Source organism: Neovison vison, chromosome 3, assembly GCF_020171115.1.
Source record: "Neovison vison isolate M4711 chromosome 3, ASM_NN_V1, whole genome shotgun sequence".
NCBI classification, from domain to species: Eukaryota; Metazoa; Chordata; class Mammalia; order Carnivora; family Mustelidae; genus Neogale; species Neogale vison.
This window is the reverse complement of record NC_058093.1, coordinates 147,590,829-147,614,107: the sequence shown is the minus strand read 5'-3', so window position 1 is coordinate 147,614,107 and position 23,279 is coordinate 147,590,829. Positions and strand designations below refer to the sequence as shown.

The following is a 23,279-nucleotide window of genomic DNA, read 5'->3' as shown; positions in this document are numbered from 1 at the left end:
TAGGCTGACAATGAAACATGGTGCATCGGTACAGTGAAGAATTATTCAGGGGCGCCTGGGTGGCTCAGTGGGTTAAAGCCTCTGCCTTCGGCTCAGGTCATGATCTTAGGGTCCTGAGATCCAGCCCCAAGTTGGGCTCCCTACTCAGCAGGGAATCTGCTGCTGCTTCTCCCTCTGCCCCATCCCCTGCTTGTGTGCATTCTCCAACCCTCCCTCTCTCTCTCAAATAAATAAATAAATCTGAAAAAAAAAAAAAAGGAATGGGGGCAAGGCGTGGGGAAGAGGGAAGAGTGAGATAATAAAAAGTTCTAAAATTGACTATAGGGACGCCTGGGTGGCGCAGTTGGTTAAACGACTGCCTCCGGCTCAGGGCGTGATCCTGGAGTCCCAGGATCGAGTCCCACATCAGCCTCCCAGCTCTATGGGGAGTCTGCTTCTCCCTCTGACCTTCTCCTCGCTCATGCTCTCTCTCACTGTCTCTCTCTCTCAAATAAATAAAATAAAATCTTAAAATTGACTGTAGTGATGGTTGCATACTTATGTGAATATACCAAAAAGCCGCTGAATATATATTTGAAATGGGAAAATTGTATGAATTATACCTTAATGAAGCTGTTAAAAAATAAAATAAAATGATCTCATGGAGAACAAAAAACTCAATAACAAAAAAAAAAGAAAGAAAAAAAAGAATCCAATTAGAAAATGGGAAAGAAATATGAGAAAACATTTCACTGAAGAAGATATACATATAGCAAAAAGCACATGAAAAATTGATCAACATCATTGGTTATTATGGAAATGTAAAATAAACAATGAGATATCACTCTACATCTATCAGTAGAGCTAAAGTAAAGAAGAGTGCCACCAACCAAATGTTGGTGAGGATGTGGAGAAACTCAATCATCTATTCATTGTTTGTAGGAATGTACCATTACTGATCACATTTGGTAAAGCTACTGTGAAAAACAGCTTGGCAGTTTTCTTTAAAAACAAAACAAACAAGCAAACAAAAAGCCAAACGTGCAATCACAACTAACCTTCAAGGCCTTTTTCCCATAGAAACAAAAATTTGTGTTCACACAAAAACCTGTACACAGGTAAATGGTAAAAACAGACCGTGGTACAGTCTTACCATGAACACTACTTGACAATAAAAATAAACACTACTGATACATTCAATAACATGGATAAATCTCCAGAGAGTGACGCTGAATGGAAATGTCAATCCCCAAAGGTTACATACTACATGATTCCATTTATAGAACACTCTTGAAATGACAAAATTGTGGAATGGAGAACAGGTAAGCAGTTGCCAAGGATTAAGAAGGGGATGAAGTCAAGAGGGAAGTGGATGTGGCCAAAAAAGGATTCTTCAGAATCCTTGTGATGGGAATGTTCTGTATCCTGACAGTTCAATGTCAATATCCTGGCTCTGATATTATACTATAGTTATTCAAGACATCATAGAGAAAAACTGAATAAAAGGTCCATTGCATCTCTTTGTATTATCTCTTTGTATTATTTCTTTCAACTGCATGTGAATTTATAATTATCTGTAATTATCCCAAAATAAAAAACTTAATTAAAAAAATAGAAGATTCCTAGTTTCCAATCTGGTATATAAGGAGCTTAGAAGGGGCGCCTGGGTGGCTCAGTGGGTTAAGCCGCTGCCTTCGGCTCGGGTCATGATCTCGGGGTCCTGGGATCGAGTCCCGCATCGGGCTCTCTGCTCAGCAGGGAGCCTGCTTCCTCCTCTCTCTCTGCCTGCCTCTCTGCCTACTTGTGATCTCTGTCAAATAAATAAATAAAATCTTTAAAAAAAAAAAAAGAAGAAGGAGCTTAGAAGGTGCCACTCTGGCATTCTGACAACAAGCAAAAAGCTTAATAAATCAGCTTTTAATTTTAACTTAATAAATTAACAATCTTGGGGCACCTGGGTGGTACAGGCTGTTAAGCGTCTTGGTTTCGATTCAGATCGTGATCTCAGGGTCATGAGACCAAGCCTTGTGTTAGGCTCAGTGCTCAGCATGTTCTCTCTCTCTCAGAAATTAAAAAAAAAAATCAATCTTAAAAAGAAATCAACAATCTTGGTTCCATATGAGAAGTGAGGTCACAGGGCAAACCACTGCCCCCAGACTGGAGAGACAGACAGGTAAATACAGACAATCACAAATTACCATAGTGGAAACACATGAGCAGAAACTTCTATGGGAACCAGTGCTGGGATAGGAAAACCTGCAACTGATGAATTGCTAGAGGTTCAGTGCAGACACATCTAAGAGTTAAAAGCTCTTAAGGGGACCCAGTCATGAAAGGTAAAGGAGACCACACTTTTGGGAGTTTTACCTCCTGAAGCTCTACCAAATTCTCACAGTGAATATCAGAGAAAAAGCCTTTCATGCTTCCCACAGCAGAAGAAATGGAATCATTTTGAAATATACCACCAGAACATGCTGTTCTTAGGTTTGCTCTCAGGAGCAAATACTTAACCAGAGCCTAACCTGCTGCGGTTTTCATCTGAGCCTAATTGACCTGAGAGGAGGGAAATCCCAACTCCAGGACCCTTGTAGCCTTCCATGTGGGAAAACGGAAACACCATAATCAAGGATTCCAATGACGAGGGAGAGTCCAGACCCAAAGGCACCAGCTCTGAAGACAGAGGGAGAATCCCTTCCTCCGCTGGCCTGGATTTTTATGGCTTGGAGCGGACCTCACCCTACTATTGTAGTTATTACCACAAAGGCTCAAAGCTAGCAGAACACACTAGATGAGGCCTGAGTCCTCAGTAACACTGGTGTGGTCCAATGGGTCTATCACGTCTCTGAGCATAGCAACCCAGAGGACCCAGATTTTATCTCCAGTCTTGAAGAGGCCCCAGTTGTCCATAAATCCAGATAATTCTTCTTATAGACAAACCCCCTCCCAAATTAACAGGGCCATGTGCCTCCACTTTGTGGGGACCTCCCATACTATTCAGCAGGCACTGGAAGGAGTAAACTTGATGGCACCCCATGAAAGAGACACTTAACTAGACTCCCAGATTTTATAATACCAAGGCAGCCCACAAGCCCAAGGCTAGCTTTCAGGTGCCAAGCCTGCAACCCACCCTGTAGAGCAACCTTCCTGTCTCCTGGTCCTGGAGCTCCCATGGAAATCTGTCAGGAAGCAATGTCTGAGACATTTTAAATAGCAGGGAGCCTTGTACTAGCAGCTCCACCAATTGGGGGTGCCTAGCAATTTTATATTGAGACAAATATGAAGTAAGCTCCTCTCTTTAAAACAAGTGATTACCTCACTACAGAGCCCAATGTTAATGTCTCAGAGGCCTTCAGAGATCCCAAGGCTCCCTCTCTCCCAAACAACACCCCTGACAGCAGGCTTGACAGTCTCCCAGAAAATGACCCTAGGGATTTGGCAGTTCCTCAGAGCTTGTCCCATCTGCACAATTGTCCACTTACGACTCTGGTGGCCCAGGGGGACAAAGGCAATCACCAGACATTCCTGGCTCTATTAGACACAGAAGCCCAAGTCACAGTGATTCTAAACTCAGTCATGGACACCATGCATTCGTTTCCAAGGTGCACCCCTGGCAACTCCACAGAGCTCACTGAGATCACTCAACTAGCAATAGAGCCCATACCTGGAGTTCCACCCTGGGCCAGGCCTCTAGTATGTACGGTTGACCCTGACTGTGGAAATGCAAAATGCTACAGCCACTTTGGAAGACAATTTGGCAGCTTCTTAGAAAACTAAACATACTCTTACCATATGACCCAGCAACTACACTCCTTGGCATTTACCCAAATGATCTGAAAACATACAGCCACACAAAAGCCTGCACACAAATGTGTATAATAGCTTTAGTCATAATCACTAAAACCGGAAGCAGCCCAGGATATCCTTCAGTAGGTGGCTGGATAGTCTGTGCTCCATCCACACAATGGAACATTATTAAGAGTGAAAAGGAAATGAGCTGCAGAGTCAGGAAAAGGTATGGAGGAAACTTAAATGCACAGTACTTGGTGAAATAAGTGAATCTAAAAAGGCATCATACTGTATGATTCCAACTTGATGACATCCTAGAAAAGATGAAACTGTAGAGACAGTAAGAAGATATGCGGTTTCTATGGGTTTGGAGTCAGGGAAGAGGAATGAACCAGGGGAGCACAGAAGATTTTAGGATAGTGAAATTACTGTATGATACTTTCATGGTGGCTACATGTCATCTTACATTCATTCAAACCTATTGAATGTACAAAACCAAGAGTAAACCTTCACGTAAACTATGAACTCTGGGTGATAAGGACAGGTCGATGTGGCTTCTTCAGTGGTAACAAATAACAACTCTGGTTGGGGGATATTGGTAGCAAGGGAGGCTACGTCCTATGTAGGGGCAGGGGGTACATGGGAAATCTCTGTATCTTTCACTTAATTTTGCTCCGAACCGAGAACTGCTCTAAAAAATAAAGTTTATTTTTAAAAAGAAACAAAACAAACAAAAAAATAGTACCTATGGGAAAGGCACAACGACCTCAAGATTTCAATACAAATTTCAAAAGAACAGATAACAGAATACATACCCAACGCTTTTCTCTACTCTCTGCCTGACAAAACTTTACATATCTTTCAAGGTCCAACTCGAATACCACTTCTTCAGTGACATTTTTGCCAGCTTCACGGCATACTTAGTTGCCCACTTCCTTCTCTCCCATCCTGCTATCACAATGCCAACTCCACCTTATAGGAGGGCTCCAAATTCAATGGGCATCAGAATCCCCTGGGGGAGCTTGTTGAAACAGATTTCTTGCCCCTGCCAAGATTTTGATTTGGAGACTGATTCTGGAGGCTATGAATTTCTACTTCTAACATCCTCCCAGATGATGCTGACGTTGCGGGTTCGTGGACCTCACTTAAAAGTAGCATAGCATGGTTCACATGTGGCTGGCTCCTGTAAGACTGAAAGCTGAGCGAGCTATCTTGTTCGGCACATAGTAGTAACACATTTTGAACAAACATCTTACTCTTTTTTGCTTCTTTTTATCAGCATCTTCCTGTAAGTCTTGAAGGGCCCTTTGAACAAGCTTCATGTCCAAATCCTGTTCTTCTCTATATTCCTGCTGAATATGTTCTATCTTCTCTTGGAGGGCTTTCTGCAAAGCAGTCCTAATTTCCTGTTTTGCCTTCTGTTTCTTTAGCTTATCCTGTTCATTTTCAAGTTTCACCTGTGCTTTGTCATTTTCCTAAGGCAAAACAATAATGAAGATTATGCATTGGTACAGCTGGACAAAACAAAACAGAATGTAAATCATTTCACTTAAGAGAATGAGAATCAAGTGTCTCTTGGAGATACACACACCTGAATTTAGAGGGACTGTAAGATGGAAAACTTGACTTTTCATTGCCAAGTCAGGAATAGCACTTTGTGCCGTGCATGATTATGAAATAACAAATGGTTGTGGAGTTCAAAATACAGAAAAGTATAGAGAGAAATCACCTTTAATCCTAGTACCCACCACCCACTACCACACTCAACATTTCAGTGTATTGGCCTTCTAGACGTTACTCTTCTATGTACACCTGCAACATCCAGATATGGACACATTATTAAGGAGCTATGGGAGCCCCAAATTGGAAATGTGCCATCAGCTACATATACAAAATTAAATTGTATGCATTTTGTCTTTTAAAAGCATTACCCCATTCCCTTCATTTTCTTATCTTACTGATCCTCTGAGGTGGCTTAACTGCCTGGCCAATCAAGCAGTTTTAACTAGGGCACCAATATTGTCAGGCATTGTAGGTTTGCTAGAAAATCTGGGTACAGTATAAACTGCAGCATTAGTCCTTGTTCCAGAGGCAGCTGAGCAGGAGTCCTGGAAGGAAAAGTACTTGCCCAGCTGGGACAAGAGATGACATGGCAATAGTGAGGATGGTATACAATTCCCAGTGTGATTTAACTGAGATTCACAACAGCCACAGTCATCATGATCACTGGTTTGTGAGAAGACAGTTACGTGCTAGACTTTCCTATTAATGTCATGAATAGTAAATCCTGAATTGTGAGGGTCAAAAGAAAACGTGAAAATCCTCTGCTACATCTAAGGAAAAGCAATGGCTATCAAAAATGAAAGTCAGTATAATAGCAGGCCACCTTTTTTTTTTTTTAAAGTAAGCCTGACTACACCAGGACGAAGCAATCAGGCAAATCCCCATTATGAGACATGGGGGAGATAGGATAGGACAGGAGAGAAGTGTTCAAGATTAAGAGACCTAAAAGCAGTTGATCATGTCTTGATTTCTCTGGGGTAGTTCTGACTGTGCACCTGTTGTGCTAATGTAAGTAATTTATGGCATCCTTTTCAACCTCAATTGTGCCTTACTTTGAATAAGATAGAGTCCCCCTTTCTAGAGAGACTATAAGAACATGTTTGATTCTGATTTAAATATCTAATAGTTCAGACAATGACAGAAATTTGGTATTGATTTTAGATAATAAAAAGGAATCACAGTTAATTTTTTTAGGTCTGATATTGGCATGTATAAGAAAATGTCCTTAATCGTGTCATTGAAACACATACTTGACATGTTTTTAAGGGGGAAATGACATGCCTGAGGCACCCCAGCATCCCAGTAAGACTATCTTTTGTACCCTCATGTAATGACTGGTGGTGGGAACCCCTACATAACTTCAGGTTGGGGCTGGTAACCAGAAAGGCCAAACCATATGATTAGAGGGTTAAAACTTTCAGTTCTAGATACCCCTCTACCCCCAGAGAAGAGAGGGGCCAGAAATTGAGTCCAATCATCAATGGTAAATGATTCAATTAATCATGCCTATATAAGAAAACCTCCATTAAAATGCCAAATAATAGGGTTGGTGAACACATGGAGGTATTGGGAACACAGTATGCCCAGAGAGGGTGTGCAAGCTCTGTGTGCTGCCCACCATCCCTTGTCCTATGCATCTCTTCCATTTGCCTGTTTCTGAATTGTACCTTTTACAATAAACCAGTATATAGCGAGTAAAGCACTTTCTGGAGGTGTCTGAGTTATTTTAGTGAATTATCAAACTTAAGGGGAGCTAAGAGAAACTCTGATTTTGTAGCCAAGTTGGACAGTGGTGTGGGTACCCTAAGGACCTACCACTTGTGACTGGTCTCTGGAGTCTTCTGGGACTGAGCCCTTACACCTGTGGAGTCTAATGCTATCGCTGGTAGCTAGTGTCAGAATCCAATCAAACTGTAGGTCACCTAGTTGGTAGGGCCCATGGAGAATTACAGAATTCTTTGATGTGAGGAAAAAAACCATACATTTGGTGTCAGAAGTATTGTGAGTAAAAATGACTCACTAGGTATCTTACAACAGAAGTAATTTGGGGGCCACCATTTCAATTTTCTTAGAAAAGCTAAAATAGTTAGACATCTTCAAACTCTCCAAAAGAAAATAGTCTCAAACCCAGGAAGATTTTTAGGGCTCTGAAGTATCTTACCTTTAGCATTTCTTATGGTTCTAAATTTCAATACTTGGGACTTCCCAGGAAAATAAACATTTTTCCTAAATTTGGTTGACATTGAAGTACTAGTTGCTGGAAGCTTTATATACATATAGAATTGCTTCTTTTTTTAGTGCTTTCATACATTTCCAGTGACAGTTTTAATTTCTCTATAGTAGGGGCAATGACCTTGTTGGAACAAAATGATTGATTTTGGTGGCTGGGGCAGAGGGGCCACTGTAGCTGTTGCATAGCACTTTACATAGGATTTGGAAACTGTCATTTATCCGTATCAAAGAATGGGGGGATGTTGCCAAACTGCCACCAGCCCTTCATGGTACTGCCCATGATTATCACATTCATCCTCACAACAAAGACAAGTGCCTTTTGCCTCATTTTTTTAGAGAAAGAGACCAAGTCGCAGTAGTGAAGTAACTTGCCCTATGCGATGGGATGGCACTGTTGACTGGGCCTTGGAATCCAAGGCTCTGACCATAGTCGTTGCCCGGGGAACTATCCAGGCCATGAGGCAAAGGGCATGGTAGCAGGCCTACAAACTGCATACTATGCCCATTGAGTGGATCATCCCACAACAAGCATCATTAAAGGCCCACCACAAAGCGTGCCTCCTCTTCCTTCAGCTGCTGTTCGGCCTGCCTCTGCGCTTTGATGCTCGTGATCTGGGCATTAAGGCCCAGGCGTGTGTTCTCCACCAGCTCTTTCTGCCTCCTCGCCTCTTCAGCTTCTCGTTTTTCCTTGGTTAATCGGTCTTCCTCCCAGAGCTTTGAGAACATCTGCTCTTCCACCCGTTTTTGCCTTTTCAGCTCTTCATTGAAAGCTACCTGTGCTTTCCGCTCCTCGCTCACTTTCTTCTCATGGATACAAAACAATTCAGCACGGAGCTCCTCACACCGTTCTCTGAAAGGAGAATTTTTAAGAGGCAAAACCCAGCCTCTCATGAGACACTACTCTATTTATTTAAGCACACATCTGCCCAGACACTGAAGTATGAAAAGTGAAAGACCCAAAGGTAGGCCACCAGAGCAGAGAAGACATGTGAGGGGCAGCAGGGAGACCGGAATGAGGGCACAGACAAAATACAGGCACCGAAGTCTGGCCAAGCAGACTTTGAAACCGCGATCTGACATTTCTGTGTGACCGTGGATCAAAAACTCGACCTATCTGAGCCTGTTTCTTTATTTGTAAAACAATTCTCTTTCAAGGTTCTGGTAAGGATCAGAGAAAATGGATGAAATTATCTGGTAGATAACAGAAGCTAAATAAATGGTAACTATTATTATGATCGCCAAGGAAACAGAAGAGGCATGGGTCCCTGTAATATTACACATAGATTAAGGCTTTGGTAGGAAGAGGCCCTGAAAACCTAGAAAAGAGCTAAGGGTCAGCATAGCACGGTAAAGCTGCCCCAGTGCCCCTGGATTCCTGGTGGGACCCATGTCACTGATGGGGTTTCTGCCAGAGCTGGGAAAATAGCCCAAAAGCTACCTTTTCATATCTAGGCTTATGTCACCATTCCAGAAGAAATGCTCTCTCTGTAAGTGCTTAGGCTTCGTCCTTCTGTTCAGTCTTAGTAGAATTTCCTCAGAAGTTCTTCCTTGAGCCTGTTTTTAGTTTAAGGGCTATGATATTCAATACTGTCCACACTTTAGAATTACTTATAGGTATCTTTAAAATCCCACTCTCCACTTCTCCCCTCTGGTACTCCCAGTCCAGACTAGTTAAATCAGAATATCTGGGGGCAGAATCTAAGCACCTATATTTTTTCAGAGCGGCTCAGAAACTTCAGGCATATAGTCAAGTTTGAGAACCTCTGATTCAAAGTAATGCTTATAAAACACCAAGTTTTTCTAGTTTCATCAAGTTCAGCACCAAGAAGCTGAAATTTGAGAACTGGCTCAATAAAGAACTTCAAAGAATTTTAGTTGCTAAGGTTGAAAGAAAGGCTGATGTCTAAAACTACAAGCATGGTCAATACACAGAAATTGACATTTATCAGATATGGTTAAGTATTGCTCAACATTTGATGAGGACTAGTCTCATTTCCCTGACTAAAGGGGAATCTCTGTGAGGGCTGGGACTCAGGAACATATTTCAGGAATATATTCCCCATACTACCTACTCAATGTCCATTAAATAACTGTTGGTTAAATTGATATACAGTTATGCTTATTAGCAAAATAATGGTAACTGCAGTTATCTATATTCTGTGGAAAGCTCAGAAAGATTACAGAAGCTGAAATTGCTAGGTTATCAAAAACAAACAAACAAACAAAAAAACCACTTTAACACCGAAAAATAAATTTATCAGTGAAATTCTATTAGAATTGGCCATGACAACAAATTAAAGTCTTTCCTAATCCTATGACTTATACTCTGGAAAAGTTGTTCAGTTAATGAAAAACTGAAGCCTAAGAACAATAAGCATGGCTTATTAAAAAAAAAAAAAAAAAACCTTTCTGGGGTGCAAGGGTGGCTCAGTCGTTAAGCGTCTGCCTTTGACTTTGGTCATGATTCCAGGGTCCTGGGATCAAGCCCTTCATCAGCTCCCTGCTTAGTGGAGGGCCTGCTTCTCTCTCTCCCTCTGCCTGCCGCTCTGCTTACTTGTGTTCTCTCTCTGTCAAATAAATAAATAAAATCTTTTTTAAAAAAAACTTTCTAGGGATGCCTGGGTGGCTCAGTTGGTTGAGCAGCTGCCTTCAGCTCGGGTCATGATCCCAGTGTCCTGGGATCGAGTCCCACATCGGGCTCCTTGCTCCGCGGGGAGCCTGCTTCTCCCTCTGACTCTGCCTGCCATTCTGTCGGCCTGTGCTTGCTCTCGCTCGCTCTCTCTCTGACAAATAAATAAATAAAATCTTTAAAATAAATAAATAAATAAAACTTTCTAATTACAAAACTAATACATGCAGAAAAACTGGAAAATACAGAAAAGAATGAAAACAATAAAAATATGCTTAATCCCTCTCCCCAGAGATAACTGCTTTTACCATGTTAGTGTATTTCATTCTAGTCTTGTGTGTGTGCATTTTTATTAGAATTGGGGTGCATTTTTATTAGAATTCTGTATATCTATGTACTTATATTGATATCTCCTTATATCTTAATTTTTCCACCTAACATTATTTTGGGAATGTCTCTTCATGGAATCTTCTTAAAACACCTAACCTCAAAACTTTATTATAGTTTACTGAACTATGTAATAGAGGCTAGCGCCTTTAAATATATCAATTTGTTTAAATATTTCCTTATTTGATGTATGTATAGGTTACTTCTGACACTTATAATAATGTTGCAATGAATATTTATAAATGTAGCTCTTTCTGCTTATCTCTGATGATTACCTAAGGTATTCCTTTCCTTAATAGAAAATCAGAGTACAGGGGTACCTGGGTGGCTCAGTGGGTTAAGCCGCTGCCTTTGGCTCAGGTCATGATCTCAGTGTCCTCAGATCAAGTCCCACATCTGGCGCTCTGCTCAGCAGGGAGCCTGCTTCCTCCTATCTCTCTCTCTGCCTGCCTCTCTGCCTATTTGTGATCTCTCTCTGTCAAATAAATAAATAAATAATCTTAAAAAAAAAAAGAGGAAAACAAACAAACTATAGACTAAGAAAAAAAATGTTTCCAAACCACTTATCCCATACAAAGGACTCATTTCTAGAATATATATAAAGAACAGGGGCACTTGGATGGCTCAGTCAGGTTAAGTGTCTGCCTTTGGCTCAGGTCATGATCGCAGGGTCCTGGGATCAAGCTCCCTGGCTCATCTGGCTCCCTCAGTGGGGAGCCTGCTGCTCTCTCTCTGTCAAATAAATAAATTAAATCTTTTTAAAAAAATAGAATATACAGGGGTGCCTGGGTGGCTCAGTGGTTTAAGCCTCTGCCTTCGGCTCGGGTCATGATCTCAGGGTCCTGGGATCGAGCTCCATATCGGGCTCTCTGCTCAGCGGGGAGCCTGCTTCCCCCTCCCTCTCTGCCTGCCTCTCTGCCTACTTGTGATCTCTCTCTTTCTATCAAATAAATAAATAAAAATCTTTAAAAAAATAGAATATACAAGAACTCTAAAAACTTAATAGCTAATCCAAATAGAAAATGGGCAAAAGACATGAAGAGACATTTCACCAAAGAGGATATACAGATAGCAAATAAGCACATAAAAGTAGTTCAACATCACCAGCCATTAGGGAAATACTGATTAAGATCTTGATGAGATATCAGGGGTGCCTGGGTGGCTCAGTGGGTTGAAGCCTCTGCCTTCGACTCAGGTCATGGTCCCAGAGTCCTGGGATCGGGCCGCACATCGGGCTCTCTGCTCAGCAGGGAGCCTGCTTTCTCCTCTCTCTCTGCCTGCTTCTCTGCCTACTTGTGATCTTTGACTGTCAAATACATAAATAAAATCTTTAAAAAAAAAGACCTTGATGAGATATCAATACATACCATACTTCTGTTCAAATAGTGACAATACAAAAATCTGGCAAGACTATGGAAAAACTTGGTTTATTATACATTACTAGTGCAAATGTAATATGGGACAGCCATGCTGGAAAACACTTGGGCAGTTTCTCTAAAAATGAAAGACCTGGCAATAGCCCAGGACAATGATCCTAGAGATATGAAAATTTACAATCACACAAAAATCTGTATACAAATGTTCATATTAGATGTATTTATATAACAGCTAAAAAGTAGAAACAACCAAAATGTTCTTCAGTAGTGAATGGTTTGCACAAACCTAAGTACATCCATACAAGGGACTATAAAGGACCAACTACTGACACACGCAGCAACTGGGATGGACCTCAAAAGCACTATGTTGTGTAACATAGTGCATCTCAAAACCTCCTATGTTGTATGTAACACTCTTGACATGGCAAAATGATGGAAATGGAGAAGAGATTAACGGTTAGCAGAGATTGGAAATGGTGGGGATGCGAGGAGTGGGTTGGACCATAAAGGGGTGGCATGAGGGACATCTTTGCGGTGATAGAAGAGTTCTGTACCATGATTGTGGTGGCGAGTTACATGGATCTACACAGGATAAAATGACACAGAACTGTGCACACATGTATCACTGTCAATTTTCTTCATATTGTGCTATAGTTATATTAAGATATAACCATGGTGAGAAACTGGGATAAGGGTACATGGCACCTCTACTATCTTGACAATTTCTGTGAATGTGTAATTATTTTAAAATTTAAAATGAGAGAAATCATTGGCTGTCTTGTTATTATTATTCATTTCATTTCATTATTACTGAAAATAATTTTTCTGTTTAGAGGAATGGAACATTAAAAATGACCCATTCCAGTCATCAAATATTCTAGGTACCTAACAGAAATGAAAGCATGTGGCTACCAAAAAACACATACAGGCATGTTCACAGCAGCTGCAGTCATAGGAGTCCCAAACCAGAAATAACTGAAATGCTTATCATCTGGGAAGTGAATAAATTGTGGCATATTCATACAGGGGGATACAAAAAGGAGGAGGAGGAGATAGCAGAGGAGGAGGAGCAGCAATTTCATCTTGCTCTACATATGTATTAAAGCTCCAGTTATATTTTCAATAATGGGACCTTATTCATTCAGTCATTTATTTATTTATTTACTGCTGAACTAGCATGATCTTTAAAAAGATTATTTGTTTATTTATTTGAAAAAGAGGCAGAGAACATGCAAGCGGGAAGAGGGGCAGGTAGAGAGGAAGAATCTTCAATCAGACTCCATGCTAAGCCCTACATCAGGGCTCAATGCCAGGACCCTGAGATAATGAATGACCTGAACTGAAATTAAGAGTCAGACACTTGACTGATTGAGACACCCAGTGGCCCAATGGGCCTGATTTAGTTGGTCAAAATTTAATCCTCATCCTTCACTCTCATAAAGAATTACAACTATGTGTGATGCTCTGTATGGAAGAACTGGCAATATTACATTAAAAATACTAAAACAATTTGTTTTTAGATGAATTATAACACTGTAGGATACAACTGTTTCTTCAAAAGCCTAATAATTTATCTACTTAGCAAGTTATACAACTTCTCTATGAAGCTGTGTTGAACAACATTTATCAGGGAGTGGAAAATATATGAATGGTCATTGAAATTCCCTTGCCAGTGTCCCCGTTGTCCCTCCCTGCATCTTCTCCTCCAGCACCCAGTAGAGAGTGTCTGAGTCCTACCAAGGACAGTGGTGAGGTTACACTTTACATAGGCTAGAAAATCCAAGTGTAATTCTGTCTTGGTTACTACAAGCTTTAAGACTCAGGAAAAGTAATACCTGTGGAACTCAAGTTACCCATTTTCTAGATGAAAAAAGTGACGAGTCACTTCTGGCCCTATGCATTGCTACTCTGGTTTTCTTCACTGCCCTCCTTCAGCAGTTCCCCAAGCCCTGGAACTTTCCATTCCCTCAGTTTGAGCAGTCTAATTTACTGCTAGCTCAGCTGTATCTGTAATTTGTACACACTACTCATTGAAATAGCTTACTTGTCCTCTGGGCCTCTACTAGGAGGATTTAGGGCAGTCTATATGATTAATAACAACTTCGTAGCAGAGAGAGAGGAGGTGGCAAAAGCTCTGCCTTTGAAACCATATCTTAATCCTCTACACGCCTGGCTTTGCTGCTTCCTTGAACCTGTTGACCTTTAGATTTCTCATCTGCTCAAATTTTGCATGCTGTATAAAATGAACTCTTGTATTCCTTCTGAATTGTGCTAGACTTTTAACTCGGGGTTTAAAAAAGCCCGAGAGAGATGTTCTGAACAAGTTCAAGATTTTACCAAATGTTGCAAGGACTCTGGAATCCTTATGGTAGTAAAATGCCAGAAAGAAAATTCTGCATTGAAAGAATGCCTAACTGCTCATTATAATGATCCAGACTTTTATGAAGAATGCAAAATGGAATACCTGAAGGAAAGGGAAGAATTCAGAAAAACTGGAAGAAAAACTGGTAGCCTTTCCTACCAAGAAAAGGCAACAGAAGCTTCTCACAAGCATGTAGGCAAATGTTCAGATACTTAGAAGCTCTGATACTCACGGAAATCATTATCACCTAAAATAATGGACTCAAGGAAGTGTTTGCTTTAACCTAAATTATGGAAATACTAATTTTATCTGAAATAAAGTTTTTTTTTAAAGAAACATTTACTTTGTTATGTTACTTTGTTACATTATTCTGTTCATGAATCCAGAATAACATAATATACAACATGCCCAGCTCACATTTGGTGACTTGATAGCCTAAGTGACACTCATTTTTTGTTGTTGTTGTTGTTAAGCCAATCAACCTATTATTTAATTACAGAATCTGGCACAAAGTAGGTGTTCCGAAATATTTATTTAATTATTGAATGATAATGGCTATGCTTGAAGCATTTCCAGGTAATATGGGAACTTTAAAGATCCATTCTGAAGATAAAAATTTTAATCAGTTACTCCAAAAATTAAGACACCGATAAAGTGGATAATCTGGAGCATTGCATGGGTTACATCATGTGATCATCACTACATTAAGAAACATGAATGAGGGGCACCTGGGTGGCTCAGTTGTTAAGCGTCTGCTTTTGGCTCAGATCATGATCCCAGGGTCCAGGGATGGAGCCCCGCATCAGGGACCCTGCTTGATAGGAAGCCTGCCTCTCCCTCTCTCACTTTCCTTGCTTATGTTCCCTTTCTCGCCGTGTCTCTTTCTGTCAAATAAATAAATATAATTTTTTAAATTAAAAAAATAAAAGAAACATGAGTGAAAAGAGGAGGCAAAATCAACATATCATCCTGAGACATATAATAGTAATTCTTGATGTTCACACTTTTATAAAGCATTATTAGAGGCACTGGAAATATAACTGAGGACTTACATATATAATGAAATTATAAATATGTAAGTATGTCCTTGCTCTAAGAGCTGAACTATTCCCAAAGTTATCAGAAGAAAGGAAATAGCGAAGATTAGAGCAGAAATAAAGACTGAACTATTCCCAAAGTTATCAGAAGAAAGGAAATAGCAAAGATTAGAGCAGAAATAGAGACTAGCAAAATGAGAAAAACTGAGACTTTTTTAGTATACCTTTGCCTTAGAGGTAATGCATTTCTCCATTTGTGAAATTAAAAGCCTTTGCCAAGCTCTTCATGATACAAATCATCTCAGAAGATCACCCTCAGGTACTTCCATGCATATTTTCCTTCTTATAAGTACAGGGTATTGGAATGAAATGAGGGCATAGACTCAGGGTATCCCAAGATGGGAAAGGCAAAACAAAAGGTACTGATGGAGACAACCAAAGAACTGAACTGAAGACCAGGGATCTGAAAACTGAGAGTCACTGTGGTTATGAGTCAGGAAGTGGATCAAAAGTGAAGGTGATCAGACTCCAAGGACCAAGAGACCAGGCAAGGAAACAGTAAAGAAGAGGGAACCAAGAACGTGTTCTGCACTGGTGGAGAAGACAGCACTAGGGACAGCGAGGAAAACTCAACTCTACCGAAGACTTCCTGTGACAGGAACTTCCTGCCAACAGTAAGTCTGAGGTGAATATCTAAAATTCAGTAACAGAGCGGCACCTGGTGTGGCTCAGTGGGTTAAAGCCTCTGCCTTTGGCTCAGGTCATGATCCCAGGGTCCTGGGATCGAGCCCCACATCGGGCTCTCTGCTCTCTCTCTCTGCCAGCCTCTGCCTACTTATGATCTCTGTCTGTCAAATAAGTAAATAAAAATTAAAAAAAATAAAATAAAATTTAGTAACAGAATCTCACTTGGTACTTCCATTCTAATTGGGAGACAAGCACAGAACACTAGAGCACAGAACTTCCACAAACTCCATACCTGCATGAATGGACATGGGCAATGTGGTAGACTACGAGTTTTCTACCATTATCCTCCCATAGAATCAATATTGGTAGTTGCCCACCGATGAGAGTACCTTTGTGGGAGTCTAGGAATCCCATGGGGAAGGCACACCACAAGAGCCAAAAATCCAATAATAGACACATTGAAGGAGTAAGAACAGCTTCATTTTTATCCATGTCACCTCTCCCCTTAGGTGGCAAAATTAGTGCCAAGAAAGATGTCCCTCAGTCCATGATTTCTCTCAAGGGAGAAAGTGAAAGCATGTAAGTAAGCATTTGACTTCTTCCAAAAGGTCCTGCTTCTTTCTCACCCCACCCAAAATACTGAGGTGCATGGCTGAAGGGTTGGAAGAGGCAGTGAACATAACAACCAGGGCCTGGAACTCATCAAGGGACATGTATCCTCCTAACTGCCACATGAACTCCATCAGAAAGCCTGCTTGTAAGCCACTGGCGACATCTTGCCTGCTGACACACCCTATGAACACCCCTGTTACTCCATGGCACACGCCCTGTGGCAGCTCCCTTCATGTGTTCCACTAGACAATGAGTGTGAGCCTTTGCAGATGGCAAGCCAGCATGCACAGAAAGCCAGTCCGACTCTGTGAGGCTGAGAGAAAGTACACAAATTTAAGCATTTTGGGGCACCATATTAGGGAAAACAAATGGAAGGCTCACAGCATCTGGCCTGGCTTTTCAGGATTTGAGAGAAGGCATACAATCTTAAAAATCCTCTCCCTGAAAATAAAGAACAAGAAGTGAGGAGCAGGGACAACTGTAAAAAGGTCTGAGAAGGCCTCAGAATTCCTAGCTAGGCTGACTGATGAAGGTATTTCTCTCCTGAAGCAATCCAGTAAAGACTAGAGGAGGTAACTGCTTCTTTAAATGTGAAGAGAGCAATACAAGACTTCAATGAACACAAAAAAAATCAGGAAAATATGATGCTACCAAAGGGACACAATAATTTTCCAGTAACCAATCCTAAAGAATTCAAAACAATTGTTCTAAAGAAGCTCTGTGGGAGATGCCCAGGAGGCTCAGTTGGTTAAGCATCTGCCCCTGGCTCAGGTCATGATCCCAGGGTTCTGGGATCAAGCCCCATGCTGGGCTCCCTGCTTAGCGGGGAGCCTGCTTCTCCCTCTACCTCTGCCTGCTGTTCCCACTGCTTGTGCTTTCTCTCTGTCAAATGAATGAATGAATGAATAAATAAATAAATAAAATCTTAAAAGAAGAAGCCCAGTGAGCTACAAGAGAACATAGGCAAACAAAATCAGGAAAATAATACATGAACTAAGTGAGAGTTTCAACAGAGAGATAGAAATCACAAAGAAGAGCCAAACAGAAATTCTGGAGCTAAAGAATACAATGGGTGAAATGAAAAATGCAAGAGAGGGTATCACCACCAGATTTGATCAAATAGAATAAAAAATCCAAGAATCAAAGATAGGAAATTTGGAAGTATCCACAGTGGCTGAACAGAAAAAAAAACAACAAAAAACAAGATCCAACTATACGCTGCTTGCAAGACATTCACTTCAGCTTTAAGGACATATAAAGCCTGAAAAGTGAAGGGATGGAAAAAGTCCATGCAAACAGAAAGCAAATGAGAAGGGGTAGCTAAACTTAAATCAGACAAAACAGATTTTAACTCAAAAGCTATTAAAAAAAAAAGACAAAGTAGGTCCCTATGTAATTATAAAGGATCAATTCATCAAAAGAATATAATAATTATATGTATATATATATCTAACACCTAAATATATTAGGCAAATATTAACGGAGTTGAAGGGAGATATTGCAGCAATGCAGTAATAGCAGGGGATTTCAATACTCCACTTTGAACAGGAAATAGATCATCCAGAAAGAAAATCAATAAGGAAACACAGAAGTTGAAGTACACTTTAGATCAAGTGGAACTCACAGACATATACAGAACATTTTATCCACCAGCAGCAGAAAACACATTCTTTTTTTTTTTTTTTAATTTTATTTATTTATTTGAGAGAGAGAGACAGTGAGAGAGAGCATGATCGAGGAGAAGGTCAGAGAGCGAAGCAGACTCCCCATGGAGCTGGGAGCCCGATGTGGGACTCGATCCCGGGACTCCAGGATCACGCCCTGAGCTGAAGGCAGTCGTCCAACCAACTGAGCCACCCAGGCATCCCCAGAAAACACATTCTTCTCAAGCACCTGTGGAGCATTCTTTAGAATATATTATATGCTAGGTCACAAAAAATGTCTTAACAAATTAAAGAAGATTAAAATCTTATCAAGAATCTTTTCTGACCACAATGGTATGTAACTAGAAATTAATAACAGGAAGAAAGCTGGAAAACTAACAAATAATGTGGAAACTAAAAAACACACTTCTGGACAACCAGTGGGCCAAAGAAGAAATCAAAAGGGAAATCAGAAAATATCTTGAAACAAATGAAAATGGAAACACGACATACCACACTTACAGGATGCAGCAAAAGCTGTTTTAATAGGGAATTTTATAGCAATAAACACCTATATTAAGAAAAAAGAAAAACCTCAAGTGAACAACTAACTTTACTTCAAGGAACTAGAAAAAGGACAAACTATTCCCAAAGTTAGCAGAAGAAAGGAAATAGCAAAGATCAGAGCAGAAATAAATAAAATAGAGACTAGCAAAATGATAGAAAAAAATCAATGAAAGTAAGAACTTGTTTCTGGAAAAAATTAAGAAAATTGACAAACCTTTAGCTGGACTAAAAAAAAAGAGAGAAGACTCAAATAAATAAAATCAAAAATGAAAGAGCAGACATTACAACTGCCACTTCAAAAACATAAAGGATCATAGAAGACTACTATGAATAATTACAAGCCAACAAATTAAATATCCTGGGAGAAATGGAAGATTCCTAGACATATATAACCTATCAAGACTGAATCATGGGGCACCTGGGTGGCTCAGTGGGTTTAGCCTCTGCCTTCAGCTGAGGTCATGGTCTCAGGGTTCTGGGATCAAGCACCACACTGGGTTCTCTGCCTAGCAGGGAGCCTGCTTCCCCCGAGGTCTCTCTTGCCTGCCTCTTTGCCTACTTGTGACCGCTCTCTCAAATAAATAAATACCTTTTTTTAAAAAGACTGAGTCATGAGATACAAAAATAGAAAATACAGAAATACAAAATAGAATACAAAAAATAGAAAAATACAGAAATACAAAATTTGAAAAGACCAATAATGAGTCAGGAGATTGAATCACTAATCAAAAAATCTCCCAATAAAGAAAATGCCAGGACTACGGTGGCTTCATTGGTGAGTTCTGCCAAACATTTAAAGAATAATTAATGCCAATCCCTCTCAAAAGCTTCCAAAAACTGAAGAAGACAAAACACTTCTAAACGCATTTCATGAGGCCAGCACTATCCTGCTACCAAAGCCAGAAACGGACATACAAGAAAAGGAAATTACAGGCCAATATCCCTGATGAACATCGATGCAAAAATTCTCAACAAAATACTAGTAAACCAAATTTAACATCATTTTAAAAGGATCATACGCCAAGATCAAACAGAATTTATCCCTGGGATGCAAGGATGGTTTAATATATACAAATCAATAAACATGATACACTAACAAAATGAAGGCTAAAAATTGTAAGATCATGGCTATAGAGGCAGAAAAAAAAATCTGACAAAATTTAACATAGTTCCATGATAAAAACTCTCAACAAACTAGGTACAGAAGGAATGTGGCTCAACACAGTAAGGGCCATATATGAGAAGCTCCCAGCTCACATCATGCTCAGAGGTAGAAAGTTGAAGGCTCTTCCTCAGAAATCAGGAACAAGATATGAGTGTCCATTCTTGCCTCTTTCATTCAGTATAGAGGTGGAGATCTTAGCTAGAGCAATTAGCCAAGAAAAGGAAATAGAAAGTGTCTAAAATGGAAAAGAAGCAAAACTGTCTGCACATGAAAGATCTTATATATAGAAAACCCTTAAAACTCCACCAAAAAAATAGTTAGAACTTATCAATAAATTCAGTAAAGCTGCAGGATATGAAAACAACATATGGAACTCAGTTGCATTTCTATACACAAAAAATGAACTATCTGAAAGAGAAATTAAGAAAACAATCCCAGGGGCGCCTGGGTGGCTCAGTGGGTTAAGCCGCTGCCTTCGGCTCAGGTCATGAACGCAGGGTCTTGGGATCGAGACCCCCATCAGGGTCTCTGCTCAGCCGGGAGCCTGCTTCCTTCTCTCTCTCTCTGCCTGCCTCTCTGCCTGCTTGTGATCTCTCTCTGTCAAATAAATAAATAAAATCTTAAAAAAAAAAAAAAGAAAACAATCCCATTTGGAAGAGCATCAGAAACAATAATATATTTAGGAAAATACTTAATCAAGGACGTGAAAGATTAATGCACTGAAAACTGATGAAAGAAACTGAAGACACAAATAAATGGAAATGAATCTTTTGTTCTTGGATTGAAAGAATCAATATTGTTGTTGTTTTTTAAATATTTTATTCATTTATTTGAGAGTTCACAAGTAGGAAGAAAAGCAGGCAGGTGGCGGGGCAGAGGTGGGGGGAGCAGGCTCCCTGCTGAGCAGAGAGCCCAATGCAGGACTTGATCCCAGGACCCTGAGATCATGACCTGAGCTGAAGGTAGAGGCTTAACCCACTGAGCCACCTAGGCGCCCCAAGAATCAATATTGGGTTTTTTAAAATATTTTAAAGATTTTATTTATTTATTTGACAGAGAGAGAAATCACAAGTAGGCAGCGAGGCAGGCAGAGAGAGAGAGGCGAGGGAAGCAGGCTCCTCACTGAGCAGAGAGCCAGATGCGGGCCATCCCAGGACCCTTAGATCATGACCCAAGCTGAAGGCAGTGGCTCAACCCACTGAGCCACCCAGGCGACCCAAGAATCAATATTGTTAAAATGTACATACTATGCAGTAATCTACACAGTTAGTGCAATAGCCACCAAAATTCCAATGAAATTGGAATTCCAATGGAATTTTTCACAGAAATAGAAAAAACAATCCTAAAATTCAGATGGAACCACAAAAGAGCCAAAGCTATCTTGGTTAAAAAAAAGAAGAAGAACAATGCTCGAAGCATCACACACTTGATTTCAAACTATATTCCAAAGTTATAGTAATTAAAACAATACAGTACTGGCATAAAATAAGATATATAGATCAATGAAACAGAATAGAGGGCCCAGAAATAAATCTGAACATACATAGTCAACCAATCTCATACCAGGAGGCAAAGAACACAAAATGGGGAAAAATCTCTTCAATAAGTAGTATTGGGGAAACTGGATATCTATCCACATGAAAAAGAATGAAATTGGAGTACTATATATACCACTCATAAAAGTTTACTCAAAACAGATTAAACACTTGAACACAAAAGCAGAAACTGTAAAACACATAGGCAAAAACAGGGAAAAATCTCTTTGACATTGGTCTTGACATTATTTTTTGAATATGACACCAAAAGGAAAGGCAACAAAAGCAAAAATAAACAAGTAGGACCCATCAAATTAAAAAGTTCTGCACAGCAAAGGAATCAGTCAACAACATGGAAAAGGCAATCATGGGATAACTTAACAGATAACTATGTATCTGTTAAGGGATTAATATAAAAATATATAAGGAACTCATACAACTCAGTAGCCCCAAAAAATAGGATTAAAAAATGAACAAAGGACCTGAATAGACATTTTCCCAGGGAAGACATACAAATGGCCAAAAAGCGTGTGAAAAAGCACTCGATGTCCCTAATCACCAGGGAAATGCAAATCAATAACACGGTGAGATATTAACTCACACCTGCTAGGATGGCTATTATCAAAAAGACAAGAGATGACAATTGTTGGCCAGGATGTAGAAAAAAGGAAACCTCTGTATGCCGTTGGTGGGAATTTAAGTTGGTACAGCTATTATGAGAAACAGAATGGAGATTCCTAAAAAAACTAAATATAGAACTACCATATGATCCTACAATCCCACGTCTGAGCATATAGCAAAGGAAATCGAATCAGTACCTTGTTATCCACAATCTCATGTTCGTTCCAACATTATTCACAATAGTCAAGATATGGAAACATTCTAAGTACCTAATGTTATGTGAATGGATAAAGAAAATGTGTGATCATATACCATGTATATATATACATCTATGTACACATGTGTGAGAAATGGAATATTAGTCAATATAAAAAAGAAGGAAATCCTGCCACTTGAGACAACATGGATGAACCTAGAAGACATTATACTAAGTGGGTTGAGACAGAGAAAGACTGTACTTTCACTTAAAAAAAAAAAAAAAGGTTGAATATATGGAGACAGAGAGTAGAATGGTGGTTCCCAGGGACTGTGGGTAGGAAAAATGAGGAGATGTTGGTGAAAGGACACAAATTTTCAGTTATAAGATGAATAAATAAGTTATGGGGATCTAACAGAATATGGTGACTATAGACAATAACACTATATTGCATATTTAAAATTTGTTAACACAGTATGTCTGAAGCATTCTCACTACAAAACAACAGCAAACCAATTGTGTAAGACTGATGGTTCATAGACTACCTGTACCCTTGAAGCAAATAATACATTATATGTTAATTAAAAAAAAACTCCAATAACTGAAAAGCCAGGCAGGTAACATAAATGTGCAAAGTCAGTTGGAGGCACACTGTGATTAAAACAAAACAAAACAAGGGTGCCTGGGTGGCTCAGTGTGTTAAGCCTCTGCCTTCAGCTTGGGTCATGATCTCAGGGTCCTGGGATCAAGGCCCACGTCGGGCTCTCTGCTCAGCGGGGAGCTTGCTTCCCCTCTCTTTCTGCCTGCCTCTCTGCCTACTTGTGATCTCTCTCTGTCAAATAAATAAATAAATAATCTTTAAAAAACAAACAAACAAAACAAAACAAAACCAGCAAACCTTC

The 23,279-nt window shown here is 39.9% G+C and overlaps 1 protein-coding gene and 1 pseudogene across 1 annotated transcript in view; one reads left to right on the top strand and one right to left on the bottom strand.

The window, feature by feature from the left end:
• The window catches only part of CFAP53 (cilia and flagella associated protein 53), a 36,955-nt gene that overhangs the window by 7,552 nt on the left and 6,124 nt on the right, over window positions 1-23,279 (bottom strand). The window contains exons 4-5 of the mRNA XM_044243012.1: window positions 8,107-8,410; window positions 5,022-5,240 (exon numbers count right to left, since the gene is read on the bottom strand). Coding sequence (XP_044098947.1) covers window positions 5,022-5,240; window positions 8,107-8,410 — 523 coding nt within the window. The remainder of the gene's footprint in view (window positions 1-5,021; window positions 5,241-8,106; window positions 8,411-23,279) is intronic.
• On the top strand, window positions 12,469-14,588 carry LOC122902086 (annotated as a pseudogene).